The sequence below is a fragment of the Molossus molossus genome, unplaced genomic scaffold (genome assembly GCF_014108415.1).
Source record: "Molossus molossus isolate mMolMol1 unplaced genomic scaffold, mMolMol1.p scaffold_m16_p_1, whole genome shotgun sequence".
In the NCBI taxonomy this organism is placed as follows: Eukaryota; Metazoa; Chordata; class Mammalia; order Chiroptera; family Molossidae; genus Molossus; species Molossus molossus.
In genome coordinates, this window is record NW_023425344.1 from 170958662 (window position 1) to 170981075 (window position 22414).

A 22414-nucleotide genomic window follows, 5' to 3' on the forward strand; every position below is an offset into this window, starting at 1 on the left:
ATTTTTTTCTTACTCTTAAAGAAAAATTTTATACTCTGATTTTTGTTATTTGTTATTTTATTATAGTTGATTGCAGTTCTAGCATTAGTGATCACATTAAATTGTGTGTTACGTTATCATCGATATAGTGCCACTCATTTTCTAAAGCAGGAAATACATAATTTGGTATTATTATTCTTAATGTTGTATCTGAAGAACCTGACTCACAGGAGAAAGTAGAATGATCATTTGCTAATCAGGCTTTCAGTGAAACAGTTGATCAAATCAATTTTTCATTGAATTTGATTCTGCAAATATATCAACTAAATTTAATTAAAAAGTAGGCTGTCCAAATTAAGTATTTTTAAGTAAATGTTAAAAAGTAACTAGGCAACCTTAGATACTACAAATTTAAAAACAAAAGTTATTTTTGCTAAGTCCTACATCAGGATAAGAACTCATTTTGCAAATTTGCTAAAAACTTTGGTGAAGGACATAGTTATTGATATACTTACAGTAAATAATACAAAATGCCAGTTTCATTGGTAATGCAGCAGATATGCTCTCTGACCAAAGGAAGAAATTTAAAGTCATATAACGTCTGGCTTTTTTCTTAAAGGTTCTTACTCTCTTAAGGTGCAGTTACTTTAGAATTATATAGCCCTAATTTTCTGTTTGTGGGTTTTTTCTGAACTTTTCTTTCCTCCTTTAGCCTGTAGTTTTTTGTTTGTTTTGTTTTCTTCCTGACATTTGGAAAAAAATTCTAAAGTTTTAGAGAAGTTGCAAGGCTAGTAAAATGAGTACCCATAAATTCTTTATATAAATTCACCAGTTATTAATATTTTGCCACTTTATCCCTTTGTATCTACATAAACAAGTACACACAAAAATCCCACCACCCCTTTTTTAAAATTTTGGGTTTTTGTTGAGTCATTTATGAATGAAGTACAGCTATCAGACTCTACACACCTAAATGCTTCATCAAGACTGTCCTAAGAATAAGTGTACATTTATTTCCTGTATGACTGCAATATAATGGCCACATTCAAGATATTTAATGATATATCACTGCAGTTTTAATTCATAATTAAATTTCCTCGGTTGTCCCTTTATTCCTCATACCGCCACCAGCCCAACCTAGGATTTAAAGAATCACACATTGTGCCCTGGCCGGATGACTCAGTTGGTTGATTTCTGGTCAGGATACATACCTAGGTTACAGGTTCGATCCCTGGTTGGGACATGTATGGGAGGCAACCGATCAGTGTTTCTTTCTTACATCAATATTTCTTTCTCTATCCCTTCCTCTCTTCCTAAAATAAATTTTAAAATATACTTGGGTGAGTATTAAAAAAAGAAAAGGAATCACACATTGTTGCTTGCTTTGTAATCATTTAAAATTTTGCTTACTTTAAGAAGGATAAGTTAGAGACAAAGCAGTTCATATATCACAATATTATGAAGGGACTGTCTGAGGGGAGATGTTAACAGTGATAGTAGTTAAAACTGTAGGTTTTCTTTTATTTTAGTGGGTTTACACAGAAGCCTATTTTTATTATTGAGAAAGACTGTTCAGTAGCTTTTTAATAATAAACCAGTTGTACAGTTTATAAGCAAAGAGAAAAAAGGTAAACATTAAGAGTAAAGATGTACATATACCAACAAACATGTAAATTATCAGTACATTGAGATTTTTATCAAGCAGGAAAAATTTTTACTTTTTAATGATTTTGCCTTTTTCGCTATATACATTGCATAGAATAATAGATTTTTTAATCTATTGTACACATGAAACCTATCTAATTTTTTAACCAATGTTACCCCAGTAAACTTAATAAAAAAAATTTTTTTAAAGAATAATAGATATTTTTTAAAGCTGGAGGAGACCTAAAATGATATCCAGCTAAGCCATCTGTTTCACAGGTGATGTATAGCCTTAGAGAGGTTATTAAATAACTTGTACATCACATAATTAGTGATAGAAATGACAATCGAATCCAAAGTTACCTATATTTCTTACATATAATCTTGCCAGTATTAATAACCAAAAATATAATTACGGAAATTTTAGATTATGATTAAATTTTAGTAAAAATGTTATTTTCCCATGCCATTGTGATATTCTTTTTAATTGTAGGTCTGACATAATTATAAAATGTATTTCTTTGGAAGTTTTAGCTACAAAAAAAAAAAACTGGCTTATAAAGACTTCCTACAGGATCTGCCTTTAACCTGAGATTTTATATTAATTTGTTGATAAAACCTGAAGTAGTTATTATCTTTATATCCAACATAAATTTCTTCATCTGGTCTCTTCATTATTTCCTCCTTAGGTAAATCTAGATAGAAGCACTATTGAATAAGTAGTTATTGCCACAATAAGGAATTATGAACTGGTAATGTTTTCACCTTATCAAAAAAAAAAAAAAGGAACACTAATGCATATTGACATTTCTTTTATTTACTTATATAGATATAAAAGATTGTTAATTCAATTCTTTTGTGTTTTTGTGATCAATTCTCCAGAAAAATTACTGACACTTGTGGTTTTTTTTTCCTATAGAAATCAGTGAATTTCCATCTGAATGTTGTAGTGTGATGGCAGGGGGTACTCTCACAGGATGGCATGCTGATGTTGCTACTGTAATGTGGCGAAGAATGCTAGGCATTTTGGGCGATGTCAACGCTATTATGGATCCTGAAATACATGCTCAAGTTTTTGATTACCTCTGTGAACTTTGGCAGAATTTGGCTAAGGTAAAAAAGAAAAGATGTAAGAGGAGAAAGAAAATAAAGTATTAAGAAGCAGAAGCCTTAAATAACGTAGTCACACCACCCACCTTCCCCTTACTACAAATGTGCTTACCATGATGAAGTCACTTAACCATGATTAAATATGTAGTTAGTGGTATATACTGGACTGCATCTCAAGTTTAAGGTAAAGTAAGTTGGACGGGAGAACATTTTTCACAGTATTGTTGCATTTTATTTGAAAATTACAGATTAGAGATAACCTCGGCATTTCAACTGATAACCTGACCTCCCCTTCCCCACCAGTTTTGATTCCTCCACTGAGAATTCTTACTCCTTGGCTTTTCAAGGTAAGCTTAATATGTAAAATATTAATTTAAACATTTCATTTAGCACATAAGTATGGCCACTCTTAACCATTTGAGAGATATTTGAGCTCCTGTGTAGTCTTCTAGAGCACTTAGTTTTTAGTCATTAGGGGTTATATAGTGAGGAGAGCAGGAATAGCAAAATTATTGTACAGGATGCATAATTTTTATAGAACATTGTGTTTTTATTGTATTTAATGAAATATTAACCTTGTATTTGTGTCACTATATATGTACTTCTTTTTAATATATTTTATTCTTTTTTTTTTTTTTAAGAGGAAGGGAGAGAGGGAGAGAGATAGAAACGTTGATGAGAGAGAATATTGACTGGCTGCCTCCTGCATGCCCTGCTCTGGGGTTTGGCTCCGGACCGCAGGCCGACGCTCTAACCGCTGAGCCGAACCGGCCAGGGCGATTTTGGGCCCACAACCTGGGCATGTGTCCTGATCGGAAATTGAACCCGTGACCTCTTGGTGCATGGTTCAACGCTTAACCATGGAGCCACACCGGCTGGACTGTATATGTACTTTTAAAGATGTAATATTTTAAAGTATCATTTGATATGTTTGGTACATTTTTCTAAGTAAAACTGCAGTTATTCATACCTAATTTGTATCATTTTAATGATAATAGTTTAGGTAATTCTGATAGTTCAGTAAAGAAATTTGGGCAACGTAAATAAGTGAAAATAAATATATTGCTTGATATATTTACATGTTTAAGTATTTAACAAACGGTATTTGTTTTTGAGTATTAAAACCAATATCTTTTAATTGTAGGCAACCATGTTGACTGATAAATATAAACAAGGTAAATTACATGCTTATAAACTTATTTGTAATACAATGAAAAGAAGACAAGATGTTTCTCCAAATAGAGATTTTCTGACACACTTTTATAATATAATGCATTGTGGATTGCTTCATATTGATCAGGTAAATATATACACTTTCTAGCAAGTTGCTTTATACATTTATCTTTCATTTTTGATTCTGTTTAACTCTTCACATTAAGGTCTAGAATTAAAAAATTTTCCTATGTAGTGGTTTATTTATAGTAGTGGTTCTCAACCTGTGGGTCACGACCCCTTTGGGGGTTGAACGACCCTTTCACAGGGGTCGCCTAAGACCATCAGAAAACACATATTTCCTATGGCCTTAGGAACCCAGACACCGCTCCTCTATCCGTCTTCAGGCGCGTCCGCCCTCATGCAACATGAAGAACTGTATTAAAGGGTCATGGAATTAGGAAGGTTGAGAACTACTGGTTTACAGGTTTCTTTCATTTTATGACCTCATTTGTTTTTTAAAAGTAGGTGAAAAAACAAGCTATTGTAGTCAAGGGATTGACTTGATTATTAAATGCATTGTTTCTCTAAAGTTATACCAAATAGATCACTTTTTCAAGAAATTAAACCATCTTTTGCTTACATTGACAACATTTTAGGCATTTTGTAATTATTACTTAATAATTGGCTCTTGAGGCATATGGGTTTGCTCATCTAGTCATGAATAGTCAGAGGTATTTTATACTCTAAGAGTCAGCACATCACTTTTTTTTTTCTTATCACCATAAATTATATGAGCATAATGACAATTGTATTGACTTGGCATTTGTATCAGTCACAGTCATTACATTATATAGTCATAATTATGACTCTAGAGCATTACTTCAGGGGTCCTGATCCAGTCTATAAAACTAGAAGGTGTGGGAGGTTATAAGTCAAAGTAATGTAAGCATTTTTATCAAATGTGGTTAAATTTCACTTTCAGTTTACATAGTGAACATTAAATTTATATTAAAAGATGATAATTATATCACTTTCTTAAAAATGAAAACACTTCTTGCATTAATTAGAAATAATTGCAATGTTCTACCTTATAACAGGTCTCAGATAAATTTACGATCTTAATTACTAGAAAAATAGCTTTTGTGTAAGATAAATCACATTGAGTAATACAAATAACACACAGCATTCTCATTATTAATTCTTAAGGCAAAGTGCATGAATAACCACGTTAAGAATATTCCCTCAAAAATGCCTACATCTAGATTTCCAATGCTAAATATCATTAAAGGATTTCAATGTATCTAAAAGAGAGAATCTCTTCAGTTGCCATGTAACAACTTAAGAGATCAGTTATCACATGGAAGCAAATAGGTAGCAGAAGGAACTACTCTGCAATTCAATTTTAATCCTCTGAAGCAAAGAACCTTCCAGCTTACTCTCTGGCGTGGAAAAAAAAAAAATGCTGTATTGGTATCAGTAAAACAAATGTTTTTTAAGTTTACTTTCGTTTGACAGAATGTAATAATAAGCATGGATTATTTGGGAGAATTAAAATTAGTCTTTGTAATTAGTCAGCCATTATGTAGTAATCACCTGTTTTATTATTTCATGTGATACCTATTTTTAAGGACATTGATTAGCTGATACTCAAGATTACATTTGTGATATGCTTTCCCCCTTCTTTCCTTAATCCTAAGGATATTGTCAATACAATCATCAAGCACTGTTCACCTCAGTTTTTTTCACTTGGTTTGCCTGGTGCCACAATGCTTATTATGGATTTTATTGTAGCAGCTGGCAGAGTGGCTTCTTCAGCTTTTCTCAATGTAAGTTTTTATTTCCTGTTCTTCATAATCTAACAAACTTTAGTTAACCAGAACTCAGGTAACAAAGCAAAAAAGGAAGAGCTATTATTGATAAAAATATAACAATCTGCCCTGGCCAGTTTGGTTCAGTGGTTAGAGCGTCAGCCCGCGGTCCAGAGAGACCCAGGTTCGGTTCCCACTAAGGGCACATACCTCGGTTGCAGTTTGTCCCCCGGCCCCAGTTGGGGTTGTGCTGGAGGCAGCCACTCAATGTGTCCCTTTCACGTCAATGTTTCTCTCTCCCTCTCTTCCGCTCTCTCCCTCCCATTCTATCTGAACAAAAATGGAAAAATGTCCTCGGGTGAAGATAATATATATATGTATATAAAACAATCTAATGTTTAGGAAATTTCACAGTTTAATTGGAATTGTTGCTTCTCCTACATGAGAAAAATAAATAAGAAATTCTGAAGTATAAGAAAGTACTAAAATAGTTGATGAATTGACCTAGGAGCATAAAAGTGGACTAAATCTGATAAGCAAAAAAATTTTAAATTGAGGAAATCTAAGGAAACAAACAGAGGAAGAAAGAAAGGGCAATGGACTATAATCAAAAAAGAAAAACAGAAGTGAGGTAACCGAGAAATATGCTCTAGTAATACACTAAACTCTAAAACAGCATGTAAGGATATTTTATACAGTTATAGAGCTATGAGGCAGTGCCAAGTAACTCAGTATAGTTGGAACATGTTCATTTCAAGTGGCAGAGGTTAACTGAAAAGAAAGTGACAGTGTTTATAGTGCTAAAGAGAATAGATTTCATCCTAAGGGAGGAATGAATAGTCATTGAAGGATTTTAAGAAGGGAATGACATGATCAAATTTGTATTTTAGGAATATCACTCTGGAGCAAAATATAAATAAGAAATAAGTGTTAATTAAAAGCCTACTAGAAGCTTTTAAGAGTATTTGGGAGAGAAAAATCAGTAATACTTGACTAACACCTTATAACTTGCAAAGCAGTTTTATATACATTTTTTTTTTCATTTATAAGCTGCAAAATACCAATAGTGAATGAGGAGTTGTTCTGTTTGGGGCACAGTAAGCAGCCTGTTAGACATGCATCAGGAGATGTCAAGAGGGCCATTGTATATATTACTCAGGAGCTCAAAGGAGATATCAGGACTGAAAATGTAAAGCTGGGAAACATTACTTTATAGATGGTATTGAAACCCATGATACTGGGTGCAATCACCTAGATGAAATGTGCAAATATAAAGAGAACTTGTGTTTATAGCTAGTTATTAATCTCATTTCTCTGAGAGCAGTGATCATGTCCTACTGAGAGCAGTGATCATGTCCTACTCATCTTGCATCTCTAGGGCCTAGCCCAGCATCACACTTATAGGTGTTTATTAATTGAATGTGTAAGTATTTATTCAGCACCTAGTGTGTGTTAAACATGGTGCTAAGCTCTTTTACTGTTACTAAACTTTTATTTCCCCTTGTGTACAAAGTGTTCCTTTGGGTAGAATACAGAAGGATATAGAATAAATGAGATAAAATTGTGCTCAGTCAACATATAATCTGCTGCTGGGAAGATACGAAAGTGTATTAACAACTATAGAATATAGGACAACAAATAGGTGCCAATAGCAAGAGCTTAGCATAGTGGTTAAAAGCATGGAGTCTAGAGTTCATCTGCCCGGGTTCAAATCCCAGTTCTGCCACTTATTAGCTCTGAGACCTTGTGCAAGTTACTATTTAATTTCTGTGTCTCAGTTTCTTCCTCTATAAAATGGAGGTAACCTTCCTCATAGAGTTATGTTATGAGGATTAAAGTAATTAATATTTTTGAGATGATTGGGACATTATATGATATATTATTTGTGCAATATGAGAGTTTGTTACATTTAAAAAATTATATGGTAATTCAGACAAAGGAGAGATCTTATTTATTTAGGGATATTGGGGTGGGGGGGGGTCTCATGTAAAAGATACCTGAATATGCCCTGGCCAGTTTGGCTCAGCGGTTGGAGCGTCGTCCTGCGGTACAGAGAGGCCCGGGTTCGGTTCCCGCTAAGGGCACGTACCTCGGTTGCAGTTTGTCCCTGGCCCTGGTTGGTCGTGCGGGTGGCAGCCACTCGATGTGTCCCTTCACATCGATGTTTCTCCCTCTCTCTCTTCCTCTCTCTCCCTCCCACTCTGTCTGAACAAAAAATGGAAAAATGTCCTTGGGTGAGGATAAAAAAAAAAAAAGATACCTGAATATGTCCTTGAAAGATTAGTAGTTTTTTTATAAGTTAGAATGGAGATTAGGGATAGTATTCCAGGCAGAAGGAAACAGGCATGAGCAAGCAGCGTTCAAGAAATGACAAGTAATCCATTTGGTTTAGAAGCTGCTTAACCTAACTAGACAGTAGGAAAGAGAAAACAGAAAGGTATTTTAGATCCCAGTTATCCAAAGCATGGTCTGCACACTGGAAACATTTGGCATGATCTTGGTAGAAATACAAAATCTCAGACCCCATCCCAGATGTATTGAAGTAGAATATGCATTTTAACTGTATCTCAAATGATTGATATGGACATTAATGATTAAGATGCACTGCTTTAGACTACTACGTCTTGGAAGATTTTGAATACTAGGATTCAGATTACAATTCTATATTAGATAAACTGTTAAATTTTTTTTTATCCTCTCCTTGAGGACATTTTTTCATTTTTTGTTCAGATAGAGTGGAAGAGAGAGAGAGGAAGAGAGTAAGAAACATCGATGTGAAAGGGACACATTGAGTGGCCGCCGCCCACATGACCCAACCAGGGCCAGGGACATACTGCAACCGAGGCACGTGCCCCTAATGGGAACCAAACCCGCGTCTCTCTGGACCACAGGCTGATGCTCTCTAACCGCTGAGCCAAACCGGCCAGGGCTAAATTTTTTAACTTAGAGAGAGAGATTGAATGTGTGCTTTGGGAATATTAAATAAATACATTACAAGGAGTAGATTAAATAGAAGACAAACTAAAAATAGTAAACAAGCCCAGCCAGTGTGGCTCAGTGGTTGAGCATCAACCTATGCACCAAGAGGTCTCTGGTTCGATTCCCAATCAGGGCACATGCCAGGTTGTGGGCCGAATCCCCAGTGTGGGGCATGCAGGAGGCGGCTAATCAATGTTCTCTCATTCATATTTCTATTTCTCTCTCCTTCTCCCTTCCTTTCTCTCTAAAATCAAGAAAGGAAAACAATTTTTAAATGGTAAACAACTTATAAGGCTATTATCATATTATCAGTGTACACAGATTATCATTCTTTTACGTACTGGCTAAAAGTTTACAGAACTCAGAAGGGATAAATACATAAACCAATGTCATTTTTATCAGTTTACTATGAAAATTATAACTTCAACAAGCCAGTTATTCCAGATGACTACCCAGCATATTTCATGCAACCTTTCTCAAGGTTCTGCAGGAGAATTAAGCCCTAATGTCCTTAGGCATCATTTTATATGACTTCCCTCCTGCACATCTAGAAGACTGCTTATGTAGTAACATTGTTGGGATAATTTAGAAAATAGTCATTTACTGGTTCATATGAGGAATACCTGTTGAAAAAAGCAGCATAGAAAACCAAAATAATTACAGGAATCAAACCTGATACCCACATCTCCACTATCAGATTAAGGACAGTCTTTTCCTCTGAATAATGTGGTGGTACACAGTCTAAATCTTGCACTTTGGATTTCCATTTTAGATCCCACACATACCATCTTCTTTCTGTTAATCACCCATCTCATCCCCTGTGAGGCAGATTACAAAATAATTGATTACTTTTTGCTTTCCTTAATTACAATCACATTTCAGGCCTGCCCCCATTTTATCCATATACCTGAACATTCTGTTACTTTATCCACCTTTTCAACAAAAACGTTTAGGTAATCTCTTTCATTAAATATTTTTTTATCAATTTTATTTTTATAGGATAACTTACTTTAAATTGGGATGGTGGCTACCAGCTTACCCTGCACGTTTATGCTGCTGCCTTATAAATCTAGATAATTTTTAAAATACAGAAACAAGCTTTGTTGAAAATCATAATCGATTACTACCTTCTCTCTATTACAGTATTTATTAACGTAAGGAAATCCTCTTAAAGATAGGTTCTTGATTTATGTGAATAGAAGTTTACATTTCTAATAGGTTGTTTTAGCATTTTTGTTAGGTATTAAGCATAAATCAATTTGTAATTATTTTAGTAAATATAGCCATATATTAGTAGGTTGATGTTAGTGTTTGGTAGGCATGTAAGAAGTCAGAGAAGAAAAAGAAATGTTGCGTACTGATACTTCAGAAATGACGTGCTGGCCGGTTTTGCTCAGTGGTTGGAGCATCAACCTGCAGACCAGAGAGTCCCAGGTTCAGTTCCTGCTAGGGGCACATACCAAAAAAGAAAAAAGAAAAAAAGAAATGACTTAATACAGCTAAGGAAAAAAGATGAAAAGTTGTCTTCATCTGCAGTCCAAGCATTAATGCCAATTTCGCTTTTAAGTGGAACAGGCAGTTCTTTTTCTCATGTGCATAATATAAAATTCATCTAGACTAGGGCCTGTTTCTTGAAAATATAGTTAACATTTCATCCTTAGTTATTTTACTCATCCTTAGGTAGTAACAAATATAAATTAATGACATTGAGTCATATGCTCATTAGAACAATGTGTTGTTTATTAACCAATATCACCCCAATAAATTTAATTTAAAAAATGTTTAAAAGAACAATGTGTTATGATGTATGAGTTGCTTTTTTTGTTGTTGTTCAGGTAGAGTGGGAGGAAGAGAGAGAGAGAGAAACATCGATGTTAAAGGGACACATTGAGTGGCTGCCACCCGCACAACCCAACCAGGGCCGGGGACAAACTGTAACCGAGGTACATGCCCTTAGCGGGAACTGAACCCAGGTCTCTCTGGACCGCAGGCTGACGCTCTAACCGCTGAGCCAAACCAGCCAGGGCATGAGTTGCTTATTTATTTTATTTATTTATTTATTTATTTTTTTATCCTCACCCAAGGACATTTTTTTGATATTTTTGTTCAGATAGAGTGGGAGGGGGAGAGAGAGAGAGAGAAACATCGACGTGAAAGGGACACATCGAGTGGCTGCCACCCACACGACCCAACCAGGGCCGGGGACAAACTACAACCAAGGTACGTGCCCTTAGCGGAAACTGAACCTGGGTCTCTCTAGACCACAGGCCAGTGCTCTAACTGCTGAGCCAAACCAGCCAGGGCTTGAGTTGCTTTTTTAAAAAAGTATTTATATTTTTCCTTAAAACTAGGGTAATTTTATGCTGTTAGCTAAGCTATATTTTATTTGTAGTCTCATTAACTGTGTCTAATTTCTGTTTATTAGCTGTTCTTGAGGAATGTTTATTAGGGGCATAGCCTTTTTTGTGTACTATTTGTTGCAATATAAGTGAAAACTAATCTTTTTGTGTTTCACCTTTTCCTTTTGAGTTTTGTCCTATTTGCTCACTTCTCTGTGTAATATAGTTAGGTGATAAAGTAATTTTTATGGTAATTTAATAACATAAATACATTTTAAAGATTTTAAACTCTGGATTCATGTAGGCACCAAGAGTGGAAGCACAAGTTCTTCTGGGATCTTTGGTTTGCTTTCCTAACTTATATTGTGAACTGCCTGCTCTCCATCCCAATATTTCTGACATTGCTGTGTCTCAGTTTACAGATGTTAAGGTAAGAAGTCAGCTGCTAATTTTTGGCATTTAAATGATTATGTAATCATAATGTATATTCAATAAAATTTGTATTCTTTCTTTTCTTAGAAATCCACATAGTTGTTAAAGAACATTAACCAGCCATACTCCTCAGAGCACAAAGGCTGGAATGTTTATTAGGAGCATAGCCTTTTTTGTGTGCTTATAACTGCTTTGGAAATGTTTTCTTATTATTAAACCCACTTATAAGTCAGTCTTTTAGGATTCATTTATTCACTCACTGAACATTTATTGAAACAATCTATGTGCCAGACACTGTGCTGCTGATGTAAGGCTTCTATGACTGAAATGGCATTAAACCTACATGTTGACTCTCTCCCTCTCCCAATTCCCCAGTGTGAGGAATCAAACAAAATGTAATGGAATATCTGTTCTGCTATAGGAATTGGAGTTTGGAGTCCCATGTACCTAAAGTATTAACAGGCTTGAACAGTATTTTGCTTGGTGCAAAATTAAAGTGACTATATTATTGCTGATGGAACTTACCCTAAATATTAAACCTTAAAAATAAAGATAATAGTGTCTGATTAGGAGCAGATATGCTACTACTTGTTCATAAACCTTTTTTAAAACTTCAAGTAAAAAGTCAGAAAAAAGTTATTTTGGACTACTGTACAATATTACAGACTGGGTAGCTTATAAAAACAACACATTTATTTCTCACATTTCTGAAGGCTGAGAAGTCCAAGATCAAGGTTTTAGCATAGTTATGTTAAGGTGAGAGCCCTCTTCCTGGTTCATCCTGGGCCTTCACCATGTGTCCTCACAAAGTAGAATAAGCCAGGAAGCTCTGTGGGGGTCCTTTTGTAAGAGCATTAACCTCATTCATAAAGGCTCCATCCTCATGACCTAAGCATCTCCTAATACCATCATCATTGGGAGTTAGGATTTCAGCATATGAATTTTGAAGGGACATTCTGACCATACTGTTGTTTTATTTATTTAGCTAATTTTATGAGTAATATTGGACTCTATTAAAAGGAGTATATATGGAAGAATAAAGACTGTTTTATTTCTCTCTAGTATTCCTAACACCTGGCATAGTAGCCATTTAGTAAGTATTTGTTGAATTAATGAATGAACTCTTACTCATTGCTCATTTTCCCCCCTTATTTTAGGAACTTATAATCAAAACTGTATTAAGCTCGGCAAGAGATGAGCCCTCTGGTCCTGCACGGTAGGTCAGATATTTTTAAGACTTGTCATAACTATTCTGTGTTTGAATCTTTAGAAGTTGATCAAATTATTTAGCTGCCCACATTGTTTCAGATACACAAAAACTATTCTGAATTACAAATTTAAATTATGTGGATGATTAAATACTTTTATCATGATTTAAATATGAATATTTTTTCATAAAAAAATATTAGTCACCCTTTTCAGTATCTTTACCCTGTATATTGAAAATGACTTCTTTTAATTATATTCAAGTACATTTTTCTTTCCCTTTAGATTATATTTGTTACTGTTTCTTATGCAATACCTTGAAATGTAGTAGCAGTTACCCAAGGAATGTTTGTTAAATTGAATTAAAATAAAATATTTTTACTGTAGAAAGTAATATATTTTTAAAAATAGTATATATTGATATTAATAAATATTTGATCATGATATATATTTTTTCTTTATGATTTTAGAGAGAGAGAGAGAGGGAGAGAGAGATAGATACACTGATGAGAGAGAACATCGATTGGCCATCTCCTGCATTCCTCACACTGGGGATCTGGTCCACAACATGGGTATGTGCCCTCACCAGGAATCGAACTGGCAACCTCTTGGTGCGTGGGTCAGCGCTCAACCACTGAGCCACACTGGCCAGGCGATCATGATATTTTTAAAAAATAAAATATAAATAATATATACTACTAATATATGACTTACATATATGTTATATAATATAAATGTTATATTCTAGAATGTTTTCCTTTTTAAATGTCTTAGTAAGAAGCATTGGCATTTTCTGTTTCATTAAACCTTTCCAAAGAAGGTTGAGATTTAAATCAGCCAGTTCCCAGTAGCATGTCAGGTTTCCCCTCTTCCCTAGAATATCATTAATTCATATAGTATTATGTTTATTGAATCTAATTCTAATAGTATGTCATTGGCTTCAACAGTAGTCTGTGTTACTACTACTCTGACCTACATCTCTGCAAAGCTTCCTCTTTTCCAGTTACCTACACATTTTTTGACCCATGGTTCATAGAAGTTTATTTACAGATTATTGCTTTGACCATTTGGATTTAATTCTAAAATAAACTTCTTCTGTTTCCAGCAAGTAAAAATAATGAAAAATGACCAGTTTGCTTAAATGAGACATAACTTCCATTTTTTAATTCAGTTCCATATTTTTCTCACTCAGTAGTCAACTAAAAACAAATCTCTTTGAATAAATTTTTTACATTAATTTCATTTTAATACTAGATGTCTCCAGAAAACAACATTGTCTTTTCCATTATATCATATTTTTATTTCTGGTAGCTTTACCCTCAAATATGATTATTTTAAATACTATTTCTCTGTTATTTTCTATGTTAATAATGACAACCTTTTAAGTTTCCAAGAACTTTCTTATAATATTATTTTATTTATTCCTCATCATATTTCTAAGAAATGAATGGAACTATCATTATTCTTCCAATTTTGCTAGCAAGAGACTGATGGTTTAGAAAGCTAACATTTATTAAGCCCCTTTTATGTGCTGGACAGTGTTCTAAATACTTTTATTACCTCATTTAATCTTTGCAACAACTTTAGGAGATCAGTACAGTTTGTATCCTCCCTATTATAGGAGCCCAGCACATTTAAATCATTAGCCCTATCTCCCAGAAATGGCTGAGCCATGATTAAAACCTTGACAGTTTGTCTTCAGAGCCTTATTAGATGCATAAATAATAATGGCCGGACCAGATATGAATCTAGAGATTCAGATTCTAGATTTGCTGCCTTTTTCTTTTTAACTTTGTTGCTTCTCAAGTAAAGAATATTGAAGCCTAAAACAAAGCTGCCTAGAAGTAGACTTGGGAATCATTAACACAATTGCTTGTACAGTGATACCTCGGTTCTCGAACGCCTCGGATTTCGACCAAATCGGTATTCGACCAGGAGATTCGAGAAACTTTTGTCTTGGAATCCGAACAAATATTTGGAACTCGAACTTCCGAGATGAGCCGAGTTGAGCCGAATGGCGTTCATTCGGCCCAGGGCGCCTTGCTTGCGTCATCAGTGTGAGTGCAGAGAGAGAGTCACGCTTTGTGGAGAGAGTCACGCTTTACACTGAATTGAACCCTTAGACATACTGTACACTTTTATTTCTTGTTGAGACTTATGTTTTTCTACATATTATATACAAATTAGGCCAGTAAATAGGCATTTTCTGGGGCTTGGAACGAATTAATCCAGTTTCCATTATTTCCTATTGGGTTTCATTGCTTCGGTTCTCGAACAATTTGGTTCTCGACCGTCCTCCTGGAACGAATTATGTTCGAGAACCGAGGTATCACTGTATTAAGAATATAGGAGCCTGGCCTGTGTGGCTCAGTAGATTGAGCATCATCCCATCAACTGAGAGGTCCTGGTTCTATTCCTGGTCAGGGCACATGCCCAGGTTGTGGGTCCGATCCCCAATAGGGGACGTGCAGGAGGCAGCCAGTAGATGTTTCTCTCTCATGTTGATGTTTCTCTCACTCTTTCTCTCCCCCTTCCTCTCTCTCCAAAAAAAGTCAATGAAAAAAACAAACTGTATTTAGAAAAAAAAGTATAGGAAAATTCAAGACTTGAACATAAGCATTTTCTAAATGTGTTTTCCTGTACGTTTCAGGAATATGAGGTCTTAGAAACTTATACCCCCCAAATTGATATTGAGCAGTGAGTTGAGCCATACTGGGAATAATCTAGATCATTTGGACATCTTTAGGACTTTAGGAAACTGTACATGCGCTTACACAGGCACACGCAAATCTTATCCCTCAATTACAAAAAACAACAACAACAAAAACTGTTAAGCAGTTGTACTCCCAGAATGTGCCTTTAGTTAGCTGCCTCCATGAAGAGCTTTGCTTCACCTTATAGTTTAATGTTCTTTGATGATTGTAGCTCTTTCTACTGTTAACCCTGAAACTTGGTTATTTACATCTATAACTATTACCTAAGATTCATGGGTACACAACAGTAGGGAAGAGATAAAGAGGTAAACTTGCTTAGAAGACTTTCTGGTTGTTTTGATAGTAAACAGTTTATAGCATTAACACTGTGATAGACTGAAAGAGAGGACTTAAGAACTTCTGATCCAGCCCTGGCCGGTTTTGCTTAGTGGTTAGAGTGTTGGCCCGCGATCTGGAGAGACCCGGGTTCGGTTTTGCTATGGGCACATACCTCGGTTGCAGTTTGTCCCCGGCCCTGGTTGGGTCGTGTGGGTGGCAACCACTCGATGTGTTCCTTTCATGTCGATGTTTCTCTCTCTCTCTCCCTCACACTCTATCTGAACAAAATATCGAAAAATGTCCTCAGGTGAGGATAAAAAAAAAGAACTTCTGATCCAATATGTTCATGAAGTAAAATGTCTCTGCATTGAATTGTTCTGAAATTTAGCATTGTACTAAATTTAAAAATATCAGTATCAGGACATGCCAGGTATTCCAAGATACTAGATCGACTTTTTTTTATTCTTAGAACCATTGTATTTGTCATCAGAAGCTTATGTTTAAAAACACTGATGGAAGTCCACTGATTCTGATCACATGTTATTCCGTTCAAGCTGAAACTCAGTTGAAGTAGGGAAATGAAGTTTCACAAGACATTAGGGAACAGAACAAAAATTCTACAAGTTCTGTTTCTGTTGGAATCCCTTTATAAAGTATATACATTTTTAAGTAATTCTGAGGGTAGGAATGGGATAAAGAGATGGGGAAGATTTTATAGAGAAGGAAGCATTCGAACCACCTCTGAAGAAGTAGAAGTTTGTTGGATGATGTTGGAGGGTAGAAGGAGGGGAGGTTGGGGTAGTGGTGAGGGGGAAGCACTTAGAACAGGATCTAGCAACTGGCAGACCCTCAGGAAAGGTGAACCATCATAGGTGCCAGACACAGGAATCAGCAGGCTAGGACTCTTGTGTGAGGAGAGGGAGTAGAAGGACAGATAATAAAAAGATAACCCCCCAAAAAATCATTTCTAAACAAAAAATAATTTAAAAGTGGCAAGTGCTATACATTGAAATTAAAATGGAATGCTGCTTTGTGAAAATATATACATTTTATTTGCGTACCTAATTTTATTTTAAGGAGTTTGTAGCTAGCTATGTTAAATTTAAGAGATGAAAATAATATTTGACTTATCTCAGCAGCTTCTTGTTATTGCTTAAGTTTACTCTGCTGCTATCAGTTACTCAGATTACATTCTTTCCTTTTTTAAAGCAGGTTACATATTTGTTTGGGAATCTTTATGAAAACAATCAATTTATTAACATGGATTTGTTAGAAAAATCTTGTGTATTATCTCTGTATATGATATTGGTAGTAAATTATAATTGAAAATTCGATTTAGCATTTGGGGGATGTGTTTGCCTCCCACTTTCTCTTCCTAAGAAGAGCTAACATACAGAGTAACAAATTGGTCAATTTAGTAAACAGTGCATGTTCATTCTATGTTGGTTGATTGTGAGTGTTTTGGTTGTGGTGGTGGTTTCATTTAATTTAAAAGGTCATACACTTTTGAATCTTTCTTGGTTGCCTTTTTTGCAGATGTGTAGCACTTTGCAGCTTAGGAATTTGGATTTGTGAAGAACTAGTCCATGAGTCTCATCATCCTCAAATTAAGGAAGCTCTGAATGTAATTTGTGTTTCCTTAAAGGTAAAACAAAACAAAAAAACACCAAAAAACTATTTAGTGGAATATATTAAGATAGTATAGAATCATGATTATTTTTCTCTAAATGTTAACTGTATCTTGTGCTCTTATAGATTTAAAACATTTAATAAATGTTTGCATTAATTTGTTATTACATATTCCCTTGATCCTGACTTTTTCTTTAAGAGTGGTCATGCTCTTGAATATAGGTTATCTTAGTAATGACCTTATCTCATCTTTTTATGTATTTGGCTTTGTGCCTAGGATACATACGGATGATTCCTACAGAGGAAACCAGTCATTTAACAACATGTGTAGAATTGTTTATTTTTTATCAGTATTTTTGTAACCTACTATTTGATCTTTATTATTTCTGAATTCTTGAGCTGCTCAACTTTTTTACTTTATCATTTAAGTTAAATGCACTCTTTGTGACCAAAATAAGATTTATTCAGAAATAATAACCTAATTATTTGGAGCGTCTAAGTGAATAAATGGGTATTTTTGTTTGTTTGTGAAAGGATACATAGTATTATTTCTGTCTTAAGACCTGTAATGCACTATCTGTATGGGACTCTAAACATATAAATTATAAATATTACTAATTTGACAGATGCCTCTGAACATACACTAGTTTGAGGTGCTTTGTTAGGTAGAGTAAGGGATAGCAGAATGAAAAGAATTGTAAATACTAGATTCAAGAAATTAATAGTATGATGGCTGAAAAAGATTAAAATGAGAGAAATAAAATGTAAAAAGTTGAGAACCAAATCAGCATGTAAACTGCTGATTGAGTTCAGAGGAAACAGAAATCACTTTGACTTGGGTACCAGAGACAACTTTGGAAAGAGAAGACATTTGGTCAGGGCTTGAAGAGTGGGTAGGATTTCGTCACAGAGAGGTAAACATAAAAAGTATGACTTTATGTCATTGGGGAGTCATTTAAGAGTTGTAAGTATAGAGAATGTCAGTATCAGAGGAATTCTTTAGAAGATAAATTTGGCAGTATTGTGCCAAGTAGATTGGAATGGGGAAGATTGATAATAAGATTTGAGGCTGCTGCAGAAATCCAGGTAAGAGAAAATGGAATAAAACTTAAATGAGAAAAGTCAAACATTACAAAGGACCAATAAAGTTAATTGTGCCTTTGAAATAAGTTGTGTTTTTTTATTTTTATTTTGCAGCTGTATATTTATCTTCCTAATAATACTTTAATGAACATATTATAAATATAGAATGACAAAAGGAAATATGTATGAAATTTAAATTTTGGGGGGGATGAAATTTTTATATATTTCTTTTTTTGTTATTATTACAGTTTACTAATAAAACAGTAGCCCATGTAGCTTGTAACATGCTTCACATGCTGGTTCATTATATACCTAGACTTCAGATTTACCAGCCTGATTCTCCCTTGAAAATCATACAAGTAAGTAATTTCTTATTTATTTTTTATAATGATCTTGTTAAAGAGTTTTACATTTGGATACTTTGAAATACAAAATTATTTCATAGTTTCCTTCAAATGTTGTATAAATAAATAATGCAAAGTATCAGAATTTATGACAGTACCTTTATGTTTTATGTTAGGAGATCATATTTTTATTTTTAAATGCTACCTGCAAATTTTTCATTGCCATCGTATTTATGAATGTGCAGTTGGCTTCATTTCCTCTCTTAGGTTAAGAAAACATGCCATCCCTCCAGTTACCATATCAGCACATAATTTGATTCATTACTTTTCTTTCCTTTTTCAGCCAGTTATTTATAGTATTTTTATTTTATTTTAATTCCATGTGTTCTACACTTTCTATATCTGAACTCTTTTAACTCTTCATTATTTTTTTCTTTCTTTTATTATTTTTATTTATTCGTTTTCTTTTGGTTCATGCCCCTAGCGGGAACCAAACCTGGGACTCTGGTCCGCAGGCTGACGCTCCAACTGCTGAGCCAGACTGGCCAGGGCTTTTATTTCTTTCTTGATATACTGTAATAGCCTTCTTTCTAATTGATCGCTGGCTTCTGAGGTCTTCCTCATCAAATCATCATTCACATTTAATGACTCTTATGTCACTTACCTGAAAAAAACAAAACCTCGTGTGTGTGTGTGTGTGTGTGTGTGTGTGTGTGTGTGTGTTTGCCTATAAAATAAGACCCAAATTATTTAGCTGGGGTTTCAAGACCTTTGAATGAGGACCCAACCCATCTTTATGTCATGTACATATCCCTTGAAATACATTGCTGTCTAGGCACCTGAGTTGGCTTACTATTGTCTAAACATACCCCTCGTAGAATTTTGAGGTGAACAATTATCTTCCTCTCCTCCCTCTTCCCCCTTAATTTAAGATGAGAGGACTGAGCATTTAGCAACTATATAAAGTCACAACTAACAGGGCAGTGTTCAAACTCAGGTCTATAATATTTCAAGTCCAGGCTTTTCCCACTTAACCATCTTGTCAGCCTCTATTATAACAGTAAATATACTTGTGTACAAATTGTAAGCTTTTTTAAGACAAGGGCATTTTTTTTCTTTATCATTTTTTTGCCTAGGGTGACTTTCATGTCAAATCTGTTCAGTAAGTATTGGTTGAGTTGAATATATGTTGAGAGGTTGGATTTGAGGATTAGACACACCTGCCATGACTCTGCCACCTACTAACTTCATAACTATGAACAAGTTACAAACTCTTGTTTTTCTTACCTTTACATTTGGGATAAAAATATATACTTCACAGAGTTGTTCTGAAGACTAAGTGAAAAAATACATATAAAGCACTTTACAATTTTTGCCATTAAGATGGGGGTACATAAATTTTAATAAATGTTGGCTGCAGCTATCATCAATAGGGCATCATAACTGGATGTAAACGTGAATGTCTGTATGTTAGTATGAAAACATTTGAAATTTGAAAATTTTATCTTTTAAGATTGTTTATTCTGTTTGAGAACTAAGTTTGTTTGTTTTTTGTTTTTGTTTTTTTAATTTTTTTTTTTATCCTCACCCGAGGACATTTTTCCATTTTTTGTACAGACAGAGTGGGAGGGAGAGAGAGGAAGAGAGAGAGAGGGAAACATCGATGTGAAAGGGACACATCGAGTGGCTGCCACCCACACGACCAACCAGGGCCAGGGACAAACTGCAACCAAGGCACACGCCCTTAGCGGGAACCCAACCCGGGTCTCTCCGGACCGCAGGCAGACGCTCTAACCGCTGAGCCAAACCGGCCAGGGCTAAGTTTGTTCTTTAAGCAGATTTTTTTTTTTTGAAAGCTTTTAAATCCTTTTCCTTATTTTCTTTTTCAGTTTATATATTATTAATACTTACCTGAGTACTTAAGTGTGAAGATTGTTGCAGATTGCTTTGCTATATATTATAGTGGCCAACAGCTACAATTAAACGTGAAGAGTTATTTATACTTCACCTCTAGTTGAATGTTAGGAATGGAATCCCAAAATAATGGAGTATTTCACTAATTGTTACCTATTTGCATAGTTAGGAATAGAACCTCAGTTCTGTTACATTATTAAGCAGGTGCATCTAATATACCAGATTCTACTGATAAAACTTTTACTGTATAAAGTATATTTAGAGGAATTTTTCTACCTGATGAATTGAAGCAATAATTTATAAAAAAAAATATAATAGCATATAATAAAAACAATCAATTTACCCCTATACATTATTTTTTAAAGTTTTTAATCCTCACCCAAGGATATTTTTCTGTTGATATTCAGTTAAAGTGGGAGGGATAGAGAAAGAGAAATATCGATGAGAGAGAGAGACACATTAATTGATTGGTTGCCTCCTTCACAACCCCAACCAGGGCTGGGGATTGAATCAAAACTGGGATATGTGCCCTTGACCAGAATCAAACCCGCAGCTCTTTGGTTCCTGGGCCAACACTCTAGCTGCTAAGCCAAACCAGCCAGGGCTACCCCTACAAAGAGATTTCCAGGGTAAATAACACAGTATATTAATATTTTGCCTTCTTTTAATGTCTGTTACTTAATATTCTCTGTATCAAATGTATTCATATACTATTTCATGTATAATATGTTAATTTAAAAGGCCGCATTATGCCCTTGCCTCTTTGGCTCAGCAGTTAGAGTATCCGTCTGCAGACTGAAGGGTCTTGGGTTTGATTACCGGTTGAGGGCACATACCTGGGTTGCAAGTTCAGTCCCAGCCCCAGTCTGGGTCCTGCAGGAGGCAGCCAATCATTGTGTCTCTCTCACATCAGTGTTTCTCTCCCTCCCTCCCACTCTATCTAAAAAAAAAAAAAAATCAATGGAAAAGTATCATCAGGTGAGGATTAACCCAAAAAAAGCCACAGTATATCTTGTGTTTTTTTTTAAAGCATATATTTACATATATATGGAACTATCTAGAAAGATAAGAGAATAGATTCCCCCCCCTCCAACTTTATTGAAGAATAATTGACAAATATAATTGTATATATTTAAGGTGCAAAACACCTTAATATTAATGGTGAGAATAGTTAAATTTACTCTTAGCAACTTTCAGATATTCATTGCTGACCATATAATTAATTGTAGTTACCATGTTGTATATTAGATGCTCAGAACTTAATCTTATAACTGGAAGTTTGTACCCTTCACCTACATCTCCCCATTTCCCTTCTCTCCCGTCAGCCCCTGGCAACTATTATTTTACTCTTTCAGCTTTTTTTTTTTCCCCCTCCCACATATACATGATACCATACAATATTTGTCTTTTTCTCTCTGGCTCATTTCACTTAGCAGAATGCCCTCCAGGTTTATCCATGTTGTCACAAATGGCAGGATTTTCTTCCTCTTTAAATGTCTAAAATTCAGTTGTGTGTGTGTGTGTGTGTACCACATTTCCTTATCTATTCATGAGATACTGATTTCATTTTCGTCAGGAGTGGGATTGCTGGATTATCTTGTAATTTTATTTTTAATTTTTTGAGGAACTGCCATACTATTTTTCATAATGGCTGTACCAGTTCATATTTCCACCAATACTATATAAGGCTTCCCTTTTCTCTAAATCCTTGTCAACATGTTTTCTCTTGTCTTTTTGAAAATAGCCATCCTAACAGATGT

The 22414-nt window shown here is 34.7% G+C and overlaps 1 protein-coding gene across 9 annotated transcripts in view; it reads left to right on the forward strand.

Moving 5' to 3' along the window:
- The window catches only part of RALGAPA1 (Ral GTPase activating protein catalytic subunit alpha 1), a 294638-nt gene that overhangs the window by 139839 nt on the left and 132385 nt on the right, over positions 1 to 22414 (forward strand). For all 9 annotated transcript variants that reach the window (XM_036275297.1, XM_036275307.1, XM_036275315.1 and 6 more), the window contains 8 exons: positions 2543 to 2736; positions 2982 to 3080; positions 3878 to 4033; positions 5586 to 5714; positions 11319 to 11444; positions 12604 to 12662; positions 17221 to 17329; positions 18645 to 18755. In XM_036275297.1, coding sequence (XP_036131190.1) covers positions 2543 to 2736; positions 2982 to 3080; positions 3878 to 4033; positions 5586 to 5714; positions 11319 to 11444; positions 12604 to 12662; positions 17221 to 17329; positions 18645 to 18755 — 983 coding nt within the window. The remainder of the gene's footprint in view (positions 1 to 2542; positions 2737 to 2981; positions 3081 to 3877; positions 4034 to 5585; positions 5715 to 11318; positions 11445 to 12603; positions 12663 to 17220; positions 17330 to 18644; positions 18756 to 22414) is intronic.